The 21,669-nt window shown below is 40.1% G+C and overlaps 2 protein-coding genes across 9 annotated transcripts; one reads left to right on the forward strand and one right to left on the reverse strand.

Moving 5' to 3' along the window:
- Positions 1–917: 917 nt before the first annotated feature.
- On the forward strand, positions 918–11,760 carry LOC148324167 (amyloid-beta A4 precursor protein-binding family A member 3). 2 transcript variants are annotated; one of them, XM_088312618.1, is made up of 11 exons: positions 918–1,181; positions 1,767–2,694; positions 3,165–3,195; positions 3,845–3,990; positions 4,079–4,165; positions 4,999–5,175; positions 6,948–7,127; positions 8,329–8,541; positions 8,821–8,940; positions 9,228–9,368; positions 10,665–11,760. In XM_088312618.1, exons 2-11 carry the CDS (start codon positions 1,780–1,782, stop codon positions 10,734–10,736), a joined length of 2,082 nt encoding a protein of 693 aa, XP_088168744.1. In that variant the 5' UTR covers positions 918–1,181; positions 1,767–1,779; the 3' UTR covers positions 10,737–11,760. The 2 variants fall into 2 exon arrangements, with proteins under 2 accessions (XP_088168744.1, XP_088168745.1); XM_088312619.1 differs by having other exon boundaries at positions 5,026–5,175.
- On the reverse strand, positions 6,440–21,303 carry mcoln2 (mucolipin TRP cation channel 2). 7 transcript variants are annotated; one of them, XR_015846281.1, is made up of 15 exons: positions 21,148–21,303; positions 20,608–20,761; positions 19,560–19,733; positions 19,213–19,369; positions 18,307–18,385; positions 18,125–18,221; positions 17,248–17,347; positions 16,882–16,994; positions 16,627–16,776; positions 16,224–16,325; positions 15,901–16,023; positions 15,387–15,593; positions 15,074–15,207; positions 12,779–12,843; positions 12,412–12,472 (listed from the first exon to the last, which is right to left on the reverse strand). XR_015846281.1 is itself a non-coding variant. In XM_088312624.1 (14 exons), exons 1-14 carry the CDS (start codon positions 21,189–21,191, stop codon positions 8,516–8,518), a joined length of 1,641 nt encoding a protein of 546 aa, XP_088168750.1. In that variant the 5' UTR covers positions 21,192–21,303; the 3' UTR covers positions 6,440–8,515. The 7 variants fall into 7 exon arrangements, 5 of the variants coding, with proteins under 5 accessions (XP_088168750.1, XP_088168751.1, XP_088168748.1 ...); XR_015846280.1 differs by lacking the exons at positions 12,412–12,472; positions 12,779–12,843 and adding exons at positions 13,604–13,853; positions 13,946–14,150; XM_088312624.1 differs by lacking the exons at positions 12,412–12,472; positions 12,779–12,843 and adding an exon at positions 6,440–8,522.
- Between the last annotated feature and the right edge of the window lie 366 nt (positions 21,304–21,669).

Here is a 21,669-nt window from a genome sequence, read left to right on the forward strand (position 1 = left end):
ACAGGAAAAAAATCCAATATGGTCCAGCGCCGCCTCATCATTATGCTACTCTTCCTCAATATATTCTTAACAATAATAATAATAATAATAATAAGAAGAAGAAGATGATGAAGAAGAAGAAGAAGAAGAAAACGAAGAAGAAGAAGCGGAGTGTATGGATTTTATTTTTAATTGACCTAGAAAATTAATGTCATGTCACGTTATCATCCACATCGCTTAGCCTGCACAGTTTGAGAGATTTTCAGATTTCATTCAAGTTCTTTCAGATTAAAATGAATAAAGTGAGACAAATACATAAACAACCACGCATTCACACATCAGCAACTGCAAGTAATGACTTTAATGATTTGCTCTTCAAACGTCTCAATAAAGAATTTAACTATTCCTATTCTTAAATATTCTTCACTGTACATATGCGGTTTTTTTTATTCCTTTAATACAAATAAAAATATGCGGTGTGATCCAGCCTAGATACAGTGAATATTGGAGTTTCATCTGAAGTGTACTGTTCCAATGAATTGTTGTTTTCATTAGACTGTGTTCTTGTTTATTGGGATGGGTATCGACTTAAATAGCGTATATAATGTGTTTTAGATCGATTTGTTATTTTTCTATTGAGCAGGACTGAGCCACGCTGGTGACGTCAAGCTATCGAGTTTGTGATGCATTCATGTACTACCGTATTTTTTTACATCTATGCCGCCCCGTCTTGGATACGACACAAAATGTCAACGTTATTACCGCTCGTATTGTGTCATTTAGATATATATCGAAATTAATATGTCATTAAAAATTAAAGTAAATTTAAAAACATAGAACAGATCCATTTTGCTTGCGAAGCTTCCTGGTGTATCGGTAGATACTTAAAACAACTACAATTGAATGCACAGCTGAATGCACCCTTATGACATGAAAACTCTAGAGTCTGCTACAGCGAGTAAATAACGAAGCCTAAGTGTAGCTTCAGGGTCGGTACATGCAGTCCAAACTAATGTGTTTATAGTGTCCACGTCCTTTGAAATTTGAAAAAAAATACCACATTTCATGATTTCGTTGTTGTTAGTATGACGAATAAAATCCTGTTCTGGGTAAGACCCCAACACACGTTTATTTATATGTCGTGGCAGCAACAGATATCTCCGCCTGAGCACAAAGAAAGTCAACGAGACTCAAAATTTCAGGTCAGATTTTCTTTCTTTCCTTCCATTACCACGAATGCGTCAAGTTCAAATATTTGTTTCGTTGAGATGATATTCGTGCCCCACTTCTTCAAGCTCTCGGCTTCGCCAATGCTCAAGTTAGTTAGCTCACGGTTCATTTCAAGTTGGTGTCGTTTTTATTTAATTGGCCTACTGTTAACGCCAGTTATCAATTTATTCTGGAGTTCGCTTCATTCTTAAAACTACATTTAATATCGAAAGCGGAATTCCGAAATCAAACAATTTGAGCATATCAATGTGACGGCGTAGAATGGCATTTGTACTCAACATTAAACACACACGTACTGACAATTGGGTTGTGGATGAATCCTTAAATTTATAGCTACAAAATCTCCAGATTACCATGGGAGTCCATCGCACACATGTTGCATTGCACTTTGTGCTGCTCTTATCAATGGTCAGGGGCCATGTGTTCTACAAAGCGTTGCAGAATTGTAGATGTAGCTATAGATCATTAAAAGCATAATCTGTTTTGCTGTATTCCAGCGTACTCATCCAATGTCCAAGTTTATGAATGACAATGTGGTACGTATTGACTTCCAACAGGCCCAGTTAAAAAATGGACCCCGACCTCAGCTCTATTAGTGGGTCATCTCCTGCACCCTCAGACAACCACAGGTTGACCTCAATTGATAGAGGGCCTTGTGTTGTTGAGCTTGATTCACGGGTGGAGGAGTTGGACTCATACATGATAGAACCTCCTCCTTTAGACTGGAAGTCTGACTCCTCCACTGAAGTTGGCTCAACAGAAGAACTGGACGATGCCAGCTTCCTCTCTCCTTCTGACAATCTGGAAAAAGCTAGCTCAGATGACCTCCATGGAAATGGCAACGTGGCGTCGCCTGATGTGAACCAGCAGGCGCTTGTCACGGACAACACAGAGTCGAAAAAGGAGAATGAAATTGAAGCGGAAGAAGACGTACATAATCTTGAGCAGGCAACAGATGATGATGATGCTAATGTGGAACATGAGGACGCTAACCAAATGCAAGGTGATGAAGACCACACTCGTATACAAATGTTGCTCAGCCAACTTCAGATGATGGGGGAAGAAGCTCATACTCGCCCCAGAACACCACCTAGCTTAGCTGAGTATCCACACTCGGGGCCCTGTGATCCTGAGGCATGTTCTTCGTTATCAAACTTACCGGAGGACAACACTGAAACCACCGCATTGTTGTTTTCTGAAAGCCACCAGAGAGATGTGTTGGGACTGCTGGAGTGCACAGACATCAGCGCTATGCCCCATCCCAGCGGCACCCACCTCAAAGGGGAAATTGATGCTGTCGTGTCCATTTCGTACAATCAGGAAGATGCCCAGAGTTTCTGGGGGTTGCATGGGACTAGTCAACAGCAGCCATACACAAAAGAAGACGCTGTCAACTTGTTGCCTGAAGGTGACATTCCTGAACCAGTATGGGTGAAATTGAGGGAAGAGGCTCGAGGGGAGGGAGTTTCTGCAGAGCGTGAGCAGGTTGGTCAAATTATAATGGTTACATGATGTTCATTTTGTACATGAAGTAATAACAGAAAACCGGTTTGGGTGTTTGCTTAATTTATGCTAAGACCACATTCTTCATCCAAAACGGTAGTTTTAATACTGTTTGGTGAACCAATATTTAAGGATTGCTTTATTTAATTTTTATTTTTCACGTGTTGTACTTAATGGCAGTAGAGCAATCTGTTGCTGTCCCTCTGAGGTTGTAGATGAGTGCTTTTAATTAAATCTATTCGGTAGTTATGTGTTGATAGGTCAAATCTTTTCTAATATAAATTAGAGCCCCAAAAGACTAATGCCTCTCCCGTACTGAATTGGTACTAGTAATGATCAGAATTGGTTTTGACTGGGCCAAAAGATAAATAAAGAAAAAAAAAAAATCTGAAATCCCTTCCGAATTATTAACAATCTCAAGTATTGATTGCAGTCTGATTCTGTTATTACAGAATGCTGATGACCAGCCTTCATACAAAGATGGTAAGTCTTTCTTTATGATCTGATAATGGAGTGACAAGGCCGTACGATGCGTATTTTGTGCCTTTCCTTCAAGTCCTAAATGAAGGAACGGGTCATTTTAAAAGCTTGAATGCTGTATTGTGTTCTTGTATGCTGTTAGTAAATGTATATAAATTATTATTGTATAAATTTTTATATGAAACAAATTGTGGAACCCAATAAACAAATCATACATTTTTTACAGGTCACAATTTAATTCACTCGAGTTGTCCTGATCCGATCATGTGATCGGAAATCAGGTCAGATCTGATTTTCAGCTGATCGTTATCGGGTGAAAATGATGGAATTATAACATTTTCTCAATGTCTAAATCACTGCTGACTCAGGCATAAAAAAGTTATCATGTTGGGATACCTGTATTCAGAAAAAAAAACAAAAGTGAAGACAATTTGGCTGCTTTAGTTTTTTCTTCAAAATGCATTGACAAGATATTGCATTAAGACGCAGTATTGGCAGATGCTTAAATAAACATGACTCTGATTCGGATGATCGGGACATCTGTAACTAGTGTATGACAACTGCATCAGTTGGATCAAAAATGGGTTCACATAGTCCAGAATTTAATTTCAGGACGTTGATTCAATTTATGTTTTTGTGCCTTACCTTCCAGTCCCTGGACCATGTGACCCTGAAGACCTCTTAGATGGAGTCATATTTGGTGCCAAGTACCTGGGCTCAACACAGCTCAAGTCTGATAAGAACCCATCTACTAATGCCCGCATGGCACAGGCTCAGGAGGCGGTGGACCGCATCAAGGTAAACTCCACTGGGCGCTCATGCTGAATTGTAAATGTACCACTTGTGTATATGACATCAGCTATTCATTCTTTCTCATTTCTGTCAGGCTCCAGAAGGGGAAACCCAACCAATGACCGAGGTGGATCTGTTCATCTCCACTCAGAGGATCAAAGTTCTCTCTGCCGATACACAGGTGGGATTTCCCGAATGTTTTTTTTTTTTTTTTTTTTGCAAACATGCCAACAAAATAGTTAACTTCCTATTTTAAGACTTTGGGAATTGTCAATATTTAAATACTTGAATGTTTTATGGCTAAACAGATTGATAGACGAGCTATTATTGATGTGCTCACAGTCTGGCGGAATCGGCACATCTCCAAAACTACTGCTTTTTAGGAAAAATGCACATTTCTTGAGTTACTCAATACCACATCATTAAATTTAGTTTTCCACCCTATCTGGCCCATCCCCACATCTCAGAAATTTTATGACTATAATTTGCAGATTTTTTTGCTAATACGATGGCCACATCCAATATGGCGGACGTGCTGTGGCCGTGTCTGACAACAATGAACATTGTTTCTTGGTATTTTAATGTTTTAGTGATAAACATTAGCATTTTACAACACAAAAGCATCGACTATGACAAAAAAAAAATATTTTTAGAGAATAGGTGGACATAAGCGTATATAGTTCTATCCTATTATATGCTGCTGTTTAACACTGCTTATTTACACTCGTAATTGTATTAAAAACAGTCTTGAGTAGACGTAATACCGCCAGGCATAATGAGGAAGTGCAGAAGTGTCCAGAAGAGTTAGGAGATTTGTTCTCAAGCGATTTCCAACACTTAAATATGGTTTAAAATGTAGATGAAATTGACCACATTTGGACATAAAAGGTTTCTGTCTGACAGTGCAGAGAAAGACGACCTATTGTAATTGATTCTAGATATCCCGCCAGTTTCAAGAGAAACCAGTCAGATTTTCAACAAACGGTTCCTTTTGTGTATCCCGTGTCCACCCAGGAATCCATGATGGATCACTCTTTGCAGATGATTTCTTACATCGCAGATATTGGCGATATTGTGGTCCTGATGGCACGCAGGAAGCGAAAAGGGCAGGAAACGGCCTCGTCTTCAATCTCCTCTTCTTCCAAACTTCAGAAGTGCTTAATGATCTGCCACGTCTTCTCCTCTGTGGATGTGAGTTTGTTCTTTACGTTGGAAGCATTTAGACCGTGACTGTATTCATGTTTGTTTTTTTTTTTTTTTATTTATTGTCTGCACCACAAGAAAAAATGCTTTGAAAAACGTTTGTAAGTTACTACACGGTTAGGTTAGCCTCTTAATGCATAAATTACACAACCTTTGGGCCCCGGACACGACCAACGTAGAAGAAGCTGACTGAACTGTCATGTAGTAGGCCAATGATTTTTTTCTGCAATTCAAAATTGAAATTGCTGATGAACGACATTGTAGCCTCACAGCCATAACAGCCATTCAAAACTGCACATGGGCTTTTACGAAACCAATGAAATTAGGTTTGCGAGTTCTAAGCCTAAGCAAGACAATGCTGCTCAGCTGCCATTGTACTGCCAAGTCAGTAATATACGGTACGGTCCCATCCAAACGTATTGGAACGTGTTCAATTAGGTCTCTGGCACATATGTACATCGGTGATTTGAGCTTGGCCGTGGTGTCGTTGTAACCTTTTTCCTGGCTCGACATCTGTTGACTGTATTTGCACCCTTGCACGACTATCTAGTTGAAACCAGTTATAATTGCAAGAACTGCAGTTTGTGATTCATTGACATCTCCAAACTGTTGCACTTCCTGCTTTTCCAGGCCTTAACTGCAGCCTCTTTCGGTTCTTGTTTGTGTCATGGTATTTCTCCCTTGAGTTTCTTTTTCAGGAAGTGAAATTCGTGCTCTATCATGTTAAGTCCAGTGATTGGCTTTTCCCCCCAGTTGAAGTCTTTAAGACACCATTAAAACTGTTGGCGAACGTCTTGAGGACGTTTGGCGAACATCTGCAACCTTGAACAAACCCTGATGACAATTCAATCTTCGCTAATGTTTGCCAACACTCGCAAACGTTTTCTCCTCAGTGAGACTCAGGCTTTCGGAGTTTCTTCACAGTTCTCGCAATGTTTTTATCATAGCTGGGATAAATTTTCCCTCGTCTCCCAGCTTCAAAATGATTTGCTTTTCTTCCATGGACCTTGTTCAGCTCCAAAGCCAAAAACAAGCACCCTCTAATGTCCCAGCAATAAATCTAAAATGCAACTGGGAACACGCATCAGTCGTGTTCCAATATTTTTGCTCACTCGAAAAGTGAATGGGTTGAGACAAAAGGTGCTGTATTCTGAGTTGTGCAACACACTGACAAAGTAGATGACCATGACATAAAATATGGATTTATTTTTTTTGTAACAGTCTCAGACACAGGGTGATGTTGTGGCCATATAAATCTTCCCTGTAATTGCCTGTCTCTCATTTTCATGAACTCCTCCTACCAAACAATACAAGCCGGACTTTTTTTCTGCTTTGTGGTCCAATGAACATTACGTTTTTATTTTGCAGTGAAGTTAGGGGAATTGAATCCGAGTTTTTATTTAGGGAGATTCTAGTTCAGTAAAAGTTTATATTAATATGGTTTATTAAGTAAAAACCTTAAATCCGATCAAGTATTTTTACTCAATCAATTACAATACTGGATTGGATGTTGTGAGGTTTGCAGCTGCCATCTAGCGGTTGGAGTGCTTGAAAATCACATACTGAGGACCGCGTAACTTAGAGCACTTGTGAGTCAAGGTTTGTGACTGTCAAAGTCCCGATTTGTATCTGATTGGAATTCATGTGGTCTTTATTGTTTGGATTCAATTAGGTACAAACTGTACAGGATAAAATGTGGCTATAACAAAAATGTGATTTGGGAATGGCAGTCTGAACAAGGCCTTTGCGTCTCCATCCAGGCCCAGATCATAGCTCAAGCTATCGGCCAAGCATTTGGAGTGGCCTACCAGCAGTTCCTTCAAGCCAGTGGCATCAAGGCCAGCGATTTGCAGCCTGGCGAGTACAGCGACTACCTGGAAAGTCAGGAGCTCTACAATGGAGACCTGGCCCACTTCTCTGACTCCCAGAACATCAGAGAGGTATGTAGAGTAAAAGTATGGAATAAAATGTGTTCCGGGGTCCAGAGTTAAACCATTACCCAAGTGATTTTTTTAAATATGTAATTTTAGTATGAACAAAGTTAAACATGTTACAAATTGAAGAAAAACAAGTCCGGTTTTTGTTTGAATGTGAAATTATGATGCGGAAATAGGAAAGTGATGTGAGGGAGAATTGCACATTCACACGTTTGTAACATGTTGTCACACAACTCTAAGTAGGTTTTTAGTAAAACACAATAAAACTACCGGTAGCCTACACTTATAACTAACTTATAAGTATTAAGGCCTACTACTTCTTATTATTTTCCATCCATCCATCCATCATCTGTTACCGCTTCTCCTCACTAGGGTCGCGGGGGGGTGCTGGAGCCTATCCCAGCTATCTTCGGGCAGTAGGCGGGGGACACCCTGAACTGGTTGCCAGCCAATCGCAGGGCACACAGAGACGAACAAGCATCCGCACTCACACTCATACCTAGGGGCAATTTAGAGTGTTCAATCAACCTGCCATGCATGTTTTTGGAATGGGGGAGGAAACCGGAGTACCCGGAGGAAACCCACGCAGGCACGGGGAGAACATGCAAACTCCACACAGGATGGCCGGAGCTGGGATCGAACCCACGCCCGATGCTGTCTCTCACTGTAAGGCCATCGTGCTAACCAGTTGGGTCACTGTGCCGCCCCTGATTATTTTCTTTGAATAAATTTGTAAATTGAGGTCCTATTACATCCCAGAAAACCTTCATTTTCATCTAAAACATGTATTGGCAACCCCGTCTACAACTGAAAACTTTTAGCTATAATGTAAATGACTAAATAACTAAATAAATGATAACACAATAAACTGAAATTCATGATTCTCTTTATAAATCACTCATATTTTGTTCACTCTTCTCTTGATTTTTTTATGCACGCTATTAAAAAGATGCCCTTTCTTCTTGGCTGGTAGACTAAGCTGTTAAATGAAATGATTAGTCTAACAATGTAGTGCAGCTTGAGACCGCAGTTGCCGTTACATGTGGTTGATGTCAATTATCAGGAGTGGCAGCGGGTTGGTGGGGGGCGTTTACAAAAATAACAATGCTCAATTTTAATTGACACTATTAAGACAGGCATTGAATTAGTTGTACGGTTGTTATAACCTAAATGAAATTGCCTTTCTTTCCAACCTTTGGCTCAGGTTGCTATCACCAAGGCTCCAGGGGAAATTTTGGGTTTGGCAGTGGTGGAATCAGGCTGGGGCTCTATCGTGCCCACAGTAATGGTGGCCAACCTCCTTCATGGAGGTCCTGCTGAGCGCTGTGGCGAGCTCAGTATCGGTGATCGCATCATGTCTGTCAATGGCACCAGCATGGTGGGGCTACCCATCACCACCTGCCAAAATATAATCCAGGTAAATAAATAGTAGTATTTTGCCGTCAATGACAATAACTTTGTAATTGAAATATACATACAAATATTGATACAAAAAGTGTTCATTAATATGCAAATACTATATAGAAAAGCACTTTCCAAGCAAAGGTGATTGTGATAAAATGACAATCATTGTTGGTCAGCATTTCCTCTGAATCAATATGTTAAGATATCGTACGTGTTATGATGGTTTACAGATGCGATTATAACTTTGACCACTACACTGAGCACTTGGCCATTCAGATTATGTTTGTCTCAGGATTTGAAAAGCCAGAAGTATGTTAAACTCAGCATTGTTCACTGCCCTCCTGTCACCATGGCGATTATCAGGAGACCAGATCCTAAGTATCAGCTTGGTTTCAGTGTGGAAGATGGCATCGTAAGTCATGTTCATGTTTTATTGTATCCTATCTGCTTGGTTGGAATTGAAAGGCTGATTATCTACAAAAATCTAAACTTGATTTTGAAAAAATCTTACTGTTTGTGTTTGAAGACTCCTAAATTAGTGAACAGTAAATTGGCAAACGTGAGCAAATAGCTTTACTTGAATAAGTACCTTTTACTAAAGTTGATTTTTTTTACTGTTAAATGGTCTCAAGTACACAATGTGAGTACTTTTCCCATCTCTGCTTTTAAATTAAAATGCATCCATTTTTTTGCCCTCAGATCTGTAGTCTCATGCGAGGTGGTATCGCAGAAAGAGGAGGCATCCGAGTTGGACACCGCATCATTGAAATTAACGGACAGAGCGTTGTTGCCACACCACATGACAAAATCATTCAGATCCTTACTGATGCAGTTGGAGAGGTAAGGGGTCAAGTTGCGATGCACCGAAATGAACATTATTGGCCGACAGAAATCCTAAAAAAAAAAAAAGAGATAAAAATTCCTCATCTGATAATTTTCTTCACTTTGATACTGTAGTTACACGACCAGAAGGCGAACTTCAAAGTCTTACATTTTCTCCAAAGTGGACAGGGGCGCCTAATAATGCGGCACGCACCTTTGTGTGCACCGAGTTCCAAAATCTGTTCTTGTTGTGACTTTCTTGAGCGCTCCTCTTGACTGATTGACCTGGGAGCATTGCCTGCCAACACACTGCTTACATAGAGGAAAGGCGGACGTGACTCAGGATGCTAAAGGCACGACCACAGTAGGTACTATAGTGCAGCAAATGAACTCCGAGCTTGCTTCATTATGGGAAACTTGATGAAGGAACTCCTACTTTCGGACATTGGTATAAACCGGGCGTTCAACTTGAAGGTGAGAGCAATGGATGATAGATGGCAAACATAGCTTTAAGAAGACTGGGAGGCACTCCCAGTGAGTTACACCACAATTTGTGAATGGATTGTGGATGCTTCGGCTAACGTTAGTTACTAATTTATCTGCTCGCATTGTTAGAGTTTTCGCAAAAGCCAGCGTAATTTCCGATGAGCCGTGCGGCTACGAGACTGACTGACCGTGACGATCCTGTTGTTAAATACTTCAACCGAACTCAGTTTTGTTCCCGTTGTTGTCTTTTTAAAAATATATATCCTTGCGTGCATGCTAGTCTGTGTTTTAGCATGCATACATGCTACTATATTTAAAGCTGGAATGTGTCATACCATGCCTGAGCCCAATAATACAGTGAGCCTTATGTGTGTTAAATACAGAAATGGCACCCGTAACCAAGACAGCACCTTTGAATAGGGTATGCCTGCCTTATGGTCGTGTAAATACGGTCGTTAATGCTCTGTTCCTGTCATTCCTTCATGATTTTAGCTTGAATATACTGTACATGTTTAGCCAAGTGTCTGTTCTGTTTGGAACAGGATTTGTACACAGGGCTATATTAACTTCCGTAAACATTGCGTCACATGACGTTGTCGCATGATTACAAAAATCCAGTTTTTGCATCATGCCTGCAGTGTGACTGTAGCTAGAGTGCTCTACATCCACTGGAGAGGCAACTGGGGGAGTTGTGGCTTTAATATAGTTCAGTTCAGCAGGCTGCATGCTTGTATCATCACAAGATCCTGATTCAGACATGTTTCAATAACAAAAGTAATTTGGACTGAAACCAGAAATGCAGCTTATTTGTTTTTCTTTTCTTCACAGATACACTTGAAGACCATGCCAGCCTCAACATACCGGCTTTTAACCGGACAAGAGCAGCCTGTGTTTCTTTGACTAGTATCATTGATCAGTGTTATAAGCGCCGCACATTTGCAATTACAGCATCGACTCTTTGAACACAACTAAGGACAACTGTTTCAATTCTTAAAAAACAGTTCGGTGTGTACCCCGCCGACTTCCTTGACGACAGCTGGCATAGGCTACAGGATGCGCGCAACCCTCGTGAGGGTAAGCGTCTGGGATAATGGATGGATGTTTGAGTATTGAAAAAGACACTGAGATGGATTTATATTACTTAGTTTATGATCATCAGATATCTATATTGTAGGATGAGCGGCTCAATGTTTGACACTTCACACTTATACATAATGAGGCATATTTTGTGGCGATTGGATTTTTGGCCTTGCAGTTTTTGTATTTTCTGTGTGCCTGACCAGAAAGTGCTCAGTGAAAGTGAGTGCAGTTGTACTCCCATTTCTCACGTCTCACAAGAAGGCACAATGGTTTTCATTCTGGGTTGATTCATATAACAGCGAGGTGTTCCCAGGCCAGCTGAGAATGTCTTTCTATGCAGCGTGTTCCCCAGGTCCTCTTCCTGGTGGCACATATCTGGAAGACTGCATCCCAAAGGCATCATCACCACACCAGAGCCACCTCATCTGGCTCCTTATAATGCTGAGGTGTAGGACGGAACGATTTTCGGAAAAGGTTGAATAGAAATCTGTTCGACAGATCTTTGTTTCAATTCAGGTCACGAGTTTCTTTAAATCAAGCATCAGTGGAAAAACTAACCCTGTACAGTAACATTAGCAAAATTGATGGAAAATTTAATTATACAACCAAAACCTTAATATCTATTACTCGAATAATGCTCGGACACTAAAGAAACTTAAGGAGGCAGTCCTTTTTCAAAGTTTTTAAAATGGTTCACTAAAACAAGACTGTTTGCTATCATACATATGCAATATGTGCATTTTTTTTTAACCGAAAATGTTTTAACATTTGTACTAAGGTACGTGCTTTGTACACAAATATAACATTGCGTAATTAAAATATTGACATTGTCATTTTTGTATCATTTTCTGTACGCGTTTTTATTAGTGATTACAATTTTCGGTGTGCGCACGGGCTGAGTATGTGTGTGCAGATTACGAACAGGTTGGACCTGCTGGTTGACTGATTGGCCAGAGGGGGACGTTTGTATTTTTAACGATAAAGATAACGAACGTGTGGCGTAGGTCGGACAGCTTAAGACAAATGCGGAAATTCACCCTGAAGTAGTTGGAGATCTGCTCCGTTGTGAGGAACATTTTGGGAATGCTTCCTGTGCGATGTAATAGACTCAGCTCTGCACATCAAGTTTTAAGACTCACTTTACATAATCAAAGAGAACCACAGCAGTACAATATAAAAATATGCGGTAAATGTTAACCAGGAGGGAAATACATGACTAAGTGAAGAAAGAGAGGGTATCAGGCAAAGACTCACTTATGTGAAAACGGAAGCTCCACATCACTGGGACACAAATATCCCTTGATCGAAGAATGACGTTTACTGCCTAACAGAGATGTAGTTGGATGCTACTTTTCTGAACACAGACAGACTGCTAAAAAAAAAGAACCAGAGTTCGGTGTGGCATACACAACTCAAGTCCATGAGATGATGCAGAGAATGATGTCCGCATTCTAATACAGACAGTGGTATAAAGGATAAGAAGAGGACTCCATGCTGCAAGAAAATGTACAATTCTGTATGGCTTTAAGATCTGGAGATGCACCTCCCAAAAAAATCTGTGGAGAGACAATGAAGATGGAGACATTGAGGAATATTCCATCAGGTAAACATGGGCTATCGACCATCTTGGTACATTGCACAACTGGCCATGAGGGAGACTGCTAAACTGCCTGTGTTCACTCAGCTTGACAAGAACCGTAGGAGCACTGAAGAGGATTCAAATGTGGATTCTATCCTTACAGCCCATAGTGACTTTGAAAAGCTAGACAAAACAGTTGCACACCAAAGCAAGCATTCCTCATCAAGCTGTAGATCAGGACAAAGTGGTAGTCAGAAAGGTGCTTCACAACATCCAGAATCACCTGATCAAGTATTCATTCTTCCCAACCAAATGGGAGAAGGAGATATAGCCCTTGGAGTTGGTCATCTGGTTGAAGGAAGAAGATGAAAATTACTGAAAAATCTCCTCAAACAAAAATAGAGATCAAAATATAACTCAAAATCAACCAACTAAAAACAACTGCTTGGCCAAGTAGTTCCTTTGTATGACCCAATCGGCCTTGCAACACCTCCCAAACAAAAGGGAGCCATTTTGGTCAGAAAAGCATCAACATTCAATAAGACAGAGGAAAAAAAAAAAACTGCTTCCAGCATGACAAAGACAGACCAGCGTGTGGAAAAGAGGCAACTTCCTTGGATAAGTCGAAAGGGAATGGTGATACGTTATGCTGCGTGGTAGCATAAATGAGCTCCAACAGAGACAGGCCGGCATGCATAAAAGCGAGTCAGAACACAATGCATCTTCCTCGGACAAGAGGCAATGTGCCGCAGACCTTACATAAAATAAAAGTGCTTAAATGTCCCACCTTGGTGAAAGCAAAATAATAGATTTGTTTACACCAAGTGTTCTGGCTCTTTTAAGGCATATTTTACCATAGACATATGAGACAGCACTATATTATTATGATACATCTTAATTGCCAATTAGGCCTTCAACATTTAATTCTCATAATTACAACATTTGCATGACAGAGTGGAGGCGAAAACTGCATTTTGAATGATTTATAATTAACTTGCAGGTTTTTGTGTTTGTTTTGGACTCAACCTGGTAGCACAGTGGTCCTGGCATTTGGTAATCCACATAGTTGATCGGAATTTTACTTTGTTTTAGGAATGGAATTTTAACGTAAGGTTGGTAATGCATTTTATTTCCATACAGTCAACAAAAAAAGTTGAATATGGAGCAAAGATGCACAAACACATGGTAGGTATCTTTTCCTTTGCAACATCTCGTATGCTCAAACAATGGATAATCACATTTTATTGCATAATTCTATGAAGCACCAGCATGTGTGGGAACATTCATAAATGAATTTGTGCAACCCCTCCACCAGTCCCACCCCATGCTGACACTGTCACCCTGGTCGCCAACAAACACTGTAAAAAAACACAAACAACAACTTTACATCTTGTTTCAAGACACATCCTGTGTGAATTCATGCTTCACTATGTTCAATATAGGGACTCACGTAATGTCTTTGTATTGCACTACACAGTCTGTACATTCCTGAATGACAGCAGTACACAAGCAAGGAGTCTAAATAAAGAATCTTTGCAAGTTTGCATCAGACGTGTGAAGTCCTATATCCATCACTCTCTTTCCAGATTGCTTCCATTGGGAGGGGCAACATTTGTCAGCTGATGAGTGCGATGTCATCACTTGCAGAGACTCTGCTAGGATTGGAATCATGAAATAATTAACTTAATTATTAGTCAAATGGTCCAATAGTGTAGTCAGCCAAGGGGGTGGTCACTTGGTCTAAACGCACTGTTGGTATTTGTCATAAAGCATTGTTGGCTTCAGCTTCACAGGGACAATATTTGAATCGTTTATTGGGTTGCTGATTCATATTCAGGAGTACTCCTTTACCTGAATTTGTAGCTTCTGTATAACACCGTATGAACATAATTTAAATATTTGCATTATTTTGGCAGCCCGGTCAACTAGTGGTTAGCATGTCTGCCTCTCATTTCTGAGATTTGAATCTCTGTCAATTCAAAACCTCTGCCTCGCTAACCACGGGGCTCTCATTTCCCTGGCTCACATGTTGCCGTTGTAACTGGGCGCCGATTAGAGCACGTTCTTTGCGACGTGGACATTTTATTGTTTAATAAAAAGACATTAAAATTTGATATCATTGAGTCCCATACACTTTAAGGATTGAGGTTGGTCAAAATGTTACCGTCGTGATTGTGTTCAAACTTTGGAGGTGCCCACACATTTGGTGCAACTCTCATTACACTGTGCCCCATTTAATCATTTCAATCCCAACTTTTATATCTGCTTGAAACGCAAAGACGTAAAGTAATGTGGTAGCATCCCAAACTGTGCTTCTGGATACCCTTAAAATGGAGAAGTTCTTGGCGACGGGAAAGTTTTTATAAGTGGTAAGAATCTTTGGTACGCAAGCTCTGACAAACAGTTGACCTGATCTATATTCGGATAAAAATTAACAGTTCACTTAACTTCCTTTGCCAGTGAGCATACACGTGTAAAAGCAAAAGTGAAATTATCATAACCAGTTCTTCACTGCAGTTTTGTGCGTGTAAGTGTGCTGATCCAACGATGCATGTAATGCAATATAAATGTAATATACCTTTCACAGCAGCAGAAAAGTGAGTAGCTGGTGTAGAGGCCTGGCTGTCTGCTCTCCTCTGAGGATACAAAATCTCTCTGATCTCTGAGGAACTTTTGCAGGTCTGTAAGTGGGAATCCATCCTTCTGGTAATTCTGTGATTAAAAAAAAAAAAAAAAAAAGCAGGCTGAAATGTCAAAGTAAAAAAACAAAAGTGTGTGCTTTTTCTAGTTTTAACAGGAAAGTCATGCACATTATGAATACAACTTGTTAAACGATATTAATTCTAAGTAAAGTGATTTTTAATAATTTGACACAGTTCATCAAGAAGTACCTTAATGGTCTCGTAGGCGTCGGTGATGAGGGCGATGAAAAGCGACAGCACCATGTAGATGAAAAGCGAAATGAAGGAGTAGAGGTAGGCCCGACTGAAGAGCCAAACCAGCGTGTTTTTGTCCTTCAGCTGAGCAAAGGTGGTGAACATGTCGTCGCCGTTTAACAAGGAAAACAGACACTCCGCCACAAGGCTCAGGCCTTCAAACTGGGAGACACGGAAGGGGCAAACGTTTATCACAACACCAAAAGACAATACAGAAAAAAGCTGTCAACTCTTTGTTCATGATGTTAGAGGATACAGGCTTCAATAAATGTCGGTGAGATTGTTAAAGTCTGTTGGACTACGAAGGAAAGGTACTTTGTACACGACTGATATGTAGCATCTGTAACATTGTATTTGGTACAAAACCACAGTCGAATGTCTCCCACTCAATTTGTGATGCTGGTTTACTTCATACGTTTGAATTTTGTTTGCCTCTGGAGATTGCAGGGGACTCCTCATTGTTACTTACCTTCTCATGGTATGGCCCCAGCACGATCCACCCACAGAAGGTGTAGCCAAGGTAAATCATGCCAGCACAACAGCAGAAACGCAACACTTTCGGGAAGGCTGCCTTCATGGTCAAAATCAGCACCTACACATTGCAAAGTATAATGTATGTATAACTATGAAAAAAAAAAAGTCAAAGCGCCACAGATATGAAGAGTGCCACAACGAAACTGTACAGCTTATACAGTATGTGTCCCTCCACATCAAAAACATTTGCAGTTTGTCAAATAATGTAGCTTTAGTTAGTCCATCCGAACAAAGGCCAGACAAAATGTAAAGACTCACGTTATATTTCTGGAAGTATCCCAGATAGCGAATCACGCTGACCCACACCAATAACGTTGACGTACCCAGAAATATACTGCACACATCATAGCTGGTTAAACTCTGCGGGCCAAGAAAGGGGAGGTGGGATAAATACCGTAAGTAAATCATATACAATGAAAAATTTATATACAATACATCTTTATTTGTTATTATTTCAACTGGAGTCCAGTGAATCCCACTAAGCATTTATTGGTAAAATAAAATAGCTCTTCGGCAAGACCGATTCAATATACTGGAATGTAAGAATGTAGTTAAAATAGGACCCCAGCTAACTTGAATCACTATTTATTTTTGTTTTGTTTTTATGAGTCATGTGTCAAATTTGAAATCCTACATATCCTCTGATGGCAAACTAGTTCACCTTTGCTTGAATTTCCATCTTCAGTATGGATCCAATTATGGTCAAGAGGTCGCTGACAATGACCAACACATACCAGCCATTTAGGAACTCTCCCTGGTCATCCTCACACACTTTTCGATTATAATTTTCATGGAGGAACCTGGAGAATCTCTGAAATGCACACCGCCACATGCAAATTATACATGTGTGTATTACACAAGTTTGCTTGAATCACGACTGATTTGAAATTGTAGGTATGCGAATAAACAGGCTGACCTGCAGCAACCGAACAGCCAGCACGATGGAGCGGGTGCACAGCACGGCCGACGTGAGGCAAACCACAATGACAAAGCCGTCGAACACCAGATGATAGTGCGTGTTTTTCTGAGCTGTAATGAGGAGATAGTGCACAAGAGAACATTAATCTCTCACACAAGCACACCACTTGTGTTACTGATAAACACAAAGGAAACCGCCTCCACGGACACAAGGTGATTTGAAACTCCTTCACTTCAAGAGTTTGTAGGCACTTCTGCAGCAAAAACAGTCCATTTTTTTGTACCGTTTATGTGCTAGTGAACTTCAAATATTTTGTCCATACGTGTCAGCAATAAAATCCCAAGCAGTGACGTTAAACTCTACCTGTTCCAGATATCTTCCAGTCTCGGCATACACAGCTATGTGCATCGATGTCAAGAAAAAGTTTCACCTTCCCACTGTGACACTGGTTATCAAATGTTATCTGGGGGGACACAGATGGGGAAAAAAACAAAACAAAATAGAAAACAATTAAACCATATTGTAATCTTGGAAATACTGTGTGGTTTGTACCATTGAGTGTTCACCTATAAAGTGCAACATTAAAAAAGGTCAACTTAATTCGTTCAGATTTGGAAGCCATTTTTTTTTTTTTTTTCCAAAAAGGCAATAATGGGAATTTTTAAGACGTGATCAAGGGTCAAACTGTCACATTGTAAAATCTTTATAGGCAACATTTTACACAGTCCATTTCAACATTAACTGCCATAGCAGTGTTTAAAGAAAAAGTTAATCATTATGAACTACCATCAATCCAGCCAACCATTTTATAGTTTATTATGTCCATCATTACGGGAAAGATGGAGCCAATTATAACAAACGCAAAACTCGCCATATATCCTGATGACACATGACAAGCTTGCATAGGAGGGAGTAGATTATTTTGCCAGAGAGGTGAGTCGCTTATCAATACAGAACATTGCTGAGTTTGCGGTGCTCAATCAGTTTGTGTTATATGCTCATGGTACAACTTTTAATAGTAGCAACCCGGAAAACACCAAACACTTTGAATCCTTCCGATGTTCACTGTGACCAAGTTTCACACGATTGACTGACAACTCTTGTGATCTGTGAAAATGCCAGTTATTTTTTTTGCGCTATCATTTTCATTTTTTACAGTCTAGCAACATTCAGTATCAACTGTATTCCCATTTCTCTGCTTTGCGAACTCAGCATGAGAGAGTATGAGTCAAAGCCATACCGTGACAGAAAACGAGTAACAGTCAGGCAACTCCCGCGACCGCACTGTTTGCAGGTTGATGCCCTTTAAACTGAAGCTAATTTTCATGTCCACCAACCTGGAAATGAGGACGAGATTTGATTAGATTCACCTAGTTAGGTTACAGAAATTGTGCCATGCTAAAAAGTCTTATGGGAGAATACCTGTAAAAGTCCAGGTCAAAAAAAGATGCATTTTGGGTTTTCCATTGGTGTGCCCGCTTAGGATCAAGTGACATGCAAACTGGGGGAAGAGGAGACAGTGGGAAAAAAGAAAGGAAGACCCAACATTAATGCTCGAGTAGTTGCCAAAGTTTCTTCAATGTCGCCAAGTGATGTGGGCAAAATTCATTTTGTGGCTCATCAAGGAGCTCATGTTTGGATCATCAAACATCTTATGTTACGTAATCTTGTTGTCTTGAAGCATGTGATCATAATGGACTTGGCAACTTGTCTCCCACTGAACACGTTTTTACATTTTGCTGGAATTGTGTCACGTTGCATAAAATGTGTATACCATGAATATATTGGTACAGTGGTTTGTTAGCATCTGCTTACTGAAAAACTGCAACAGATTTGTTAGATAAGCTTGGATTTTTCTATTCAGAATCTGTATTTTCCAATGTATGAAAGAAGATACTACAAACTACTCCCACAAATAAAGGCCATTGCTCATCATGCATGCCTTTATCCCCCTGAACAAATTAATTTACTGTTGTAATTGTAGAAACCAGCACACACTAACGAAGAGGTGTTTTTTGTTGACCACTGCAAATGACTTCAAATTGTTTTGCTCGAATTGTTCTGAACGACCACATGCTTTCCTGTGTCGCAGTAAATTCCTCTTCCTGTTCTATGAGTAGCATATTTCACCGCTTTAGCATATATGTTATCCCCCAGTGAGAGTATCAATAAAAAAAAAAATATATCAGTTTAGTTAATATGTAGTCACAGACATCCTGGTTTGATTAACTTTTTAGGGATTTTTTTTCCTGACAGACGAGTGTTTTAGTATGATCAGTTTTTTTGGTTGTTAACTAAGATTTGAAATTCTTACGTAGAAATGTTTACCTGTCTCCAACTGGGCATCTATGTCATAGGCCTCATCTGAAGGTGCGACACTTCCTCTCCTGTAAAGGTTTTTGCAGATAACCAGAGGCTGCAAGCCACCATCGTCATCCTCTGCGTAACTGATGGGACCCACAGCAAGACGGCCCAGCTGCCTGTACTGTAAATACCAGAGTGTCACATGAATGCACTGATCCAGGCAGAATTGCACACAAACGTCCGTGTGCCACACGTCACTGGCCTCACTTGCTCAATCAAACATTTTAAACACCTATCCAACATTGAAATGGAATTCTTATTATGAAAGAATTAAAATTGTTTTCCTAATGATGGCGACTTGTTGAACTTGCCTGATCCAGCACATGAAACAAGCTGTCATAGACACCTTGTTGCGAGTAGACCGCAACGCTGTAGTCGTCTTCGTCCACGCCGCTGTAGTCCTTCAGGAACAGGTTTTTCAGGGCCATGGCATTCTCCTCCTTGTAGGACACCACAAGCTGGTTGTTGAGTCCGAAGAGGACGAGCTGGAAGTAAAAAAAATATGCCTTGAAATACCGACTCAACTCTGCGAGGCTTTGGTGACAAACTCAACGTCTGGGGGTAGATTTGGCCTTCGACAGATATTTTTCGTGACCACCAGCAAATAAAACACATTGACTTCATCTTTCTTACTAAATGGGTTTGTTCTTTACCAAAATTAAACGCCAAAACTTGGTTTTACTTTTTCATTGCCGTTTTTGTGGTAATACTGACACCACACCAATATGAGGATGTACTTGCATTATGGCAAGTGACCATACTACCAATGTCACTTTTTTGGGTGGAATATTAGCACATGCTTGAGGCACCAGCTAGTTTGCTGCACAAAAACACCACCTATTGATTTCAGCAAAATGGTTGTGTTGTTATTGTCAAAATACAAGATTGGCAATCGACTTCTAGTGATAGCTATTGTTGCAGATTTGTATAGCCAATGCATCCGCAAGTCAGTTCAACCCCATGTACAAACAAGTGTCAGCTGTCAGAGGCCTACCTCAGAGGTTTCATTGTTGGAACTTGGTTTCCTTACCATGTAATATCAACTAAGCAACTGCAGTCCTGAAAAATACTCTTTTTTTTTTTTTTTTTTTTGCTTTCGTTTCCACCGGAACAAAACCGGTTTTCTCCATTTCCTCTTAATGTTGCAATAATTTAACCTCTGTCAGCAGCAAAGCGATCAAGGTTCACATGTGCAAATATGTTGCACTTATATCATTGTATGGCATTTAAACTTAAACATAACACATGGGAGCTTAATACAAAGCCACAACTTGTCAAGAATGTTTATTCAACTACAAATTAAATTAATGAAGTGACATGTAAAAAAAAACCAAGCATTTTGCAATGTGAGGTACATACTTGTGTGGTAATCATGACTATCTTGAGGATCTGCACCCCTAATTTCCAGGGGATGTGCCTTCGGGCCTGGTACTTCTCACATGGGCTCATAAAGTAGAACCTCAGGTCATCCCTCAGGTTCTCCTCCTTGATCAAGTCTTGAGTTGTGGTTGAACTGGGGGACAAAATATATTGTTTTAAATGGTATCAACATTTTAGACTATTTTAATAAAGGATTAGGAGTACTTTTCAAGACACGTCACGCACTCTAAACTGAGAACATTACAGTGGTTACTTTCATGGCTGTAACTCGAGTCCAAAGTAGTTTCAGGAAGTTCAATATTTACCGTCAATGTTTATTTATTTTCATATTACGAAACATTTAGAAGCGCTTTTCAACGTGAGCTGGCGTCGTCACGAGGTGGTTGATAAGAATTGCGTTTTCACACTAAATGATACTTACACTTTTTTTTATATTTAAACGAGACTGAAAGTGATACTTTTATTAAAACAAATAGATGGTCAGTACAAGTCAGAAAGAACCTCGGGTATAAAACTCACCTCACTGAATTGCTCCTGTCGAGATAACGAGTCAAGAGTTCCATAATGGACGGACAGACAGCCCACGCCAGTCACCCGTCACGCGTGGCCATCAGTCTGACAGCCACCAGCTGTGGTTTCCACCAGAGAGCGTGGATCGTCAACTAGCCAATCAGCAAGCCTCTTTTGGGCGCGTTCCAAAATTCTCTCCAGTGGTGACCACAAGGAGTCGCTATATGGACGTTTTATGTCTCCCAGAGATACAGAAATACGCGCTTGTGTAAATATGGCCCGTGACAAAATGTAACTGTGGCTATAATAGAATTGATTCAGAAATATTATTATAAATGCCAAATACTTCATCTCATACTTGCATTGGAGGAAAACTATTCATCTTCTTTTTACATTAATAAAATTAAAACATTTTTAACGTCTCCTGTGCCTGGCAATAAATAAGTAAATATCAGTTTAGCAAATTTCAATAACGTACAACCATGTATATAATCAAATTGCGCAAATGACTTTTTAAAATCACAATCCAAC

The sequence above is a fragment of the Idiotropiscis lumnitzeri genome, chromosome 13 (genome assembly GCF_059441095.1).
Source record: "Idiotropiscis lumnitzeri isolate Australia: NSW breed Sydney's pygmy pipehorse chromosome 13, RoL_Ilum_1.0, whole genome shotgun sequence".
Classification (NCBI taxonomy): Eukaryota; Metazoa; Chordata; class Actinopteri; order Syngnathiformes; family Syngnathidae; genus Idiotropiscis; species Idiotropiscis lumnitzeri.

Coding starts and splice junctions, on each gene's coding strand:
- LOC148324167 (XM_088312618.1), top strand. CDS start 1,780: ATGGACCCCGACCTCAGCTCTATTAGTGGGTCATCTCCTGCACCCTCA. Junction 3,196..3,844: donor CCAGCCTTCATACAAAGATG/GTAAGTCTTTCT, acceptor CTTACCTTCCAG/TCCCTGGACCATGTGACCCT. Junction 4,166..4,998: donor TTCTCTCTGCCGATACACAG/GTGGGATTTCCC, acceptor GTGTCCACCCAG/GAATCCATGATGGATCACTC.
- mcoln2 (XM_088312620.1), bottom strand. CDS start 21,191: ATGGAACTCTTGACTCGTTATCTCGACAGGAGCAATTCAGTGAG. Junction 18,222..18,306: donor TTTGACCTGGACTTTTACAG/GTATTCTCCCAT, acceptor CCTCATTTCCAG/GTTGGTGGACATGAAAATTA. Junction 16,995..17,247: donor CTGGAAGATATCTGGAACAG/GTAGAGTTTAAC, acceptor TCCTCATTACAG/CTCAGAAAAACACGCACTAT.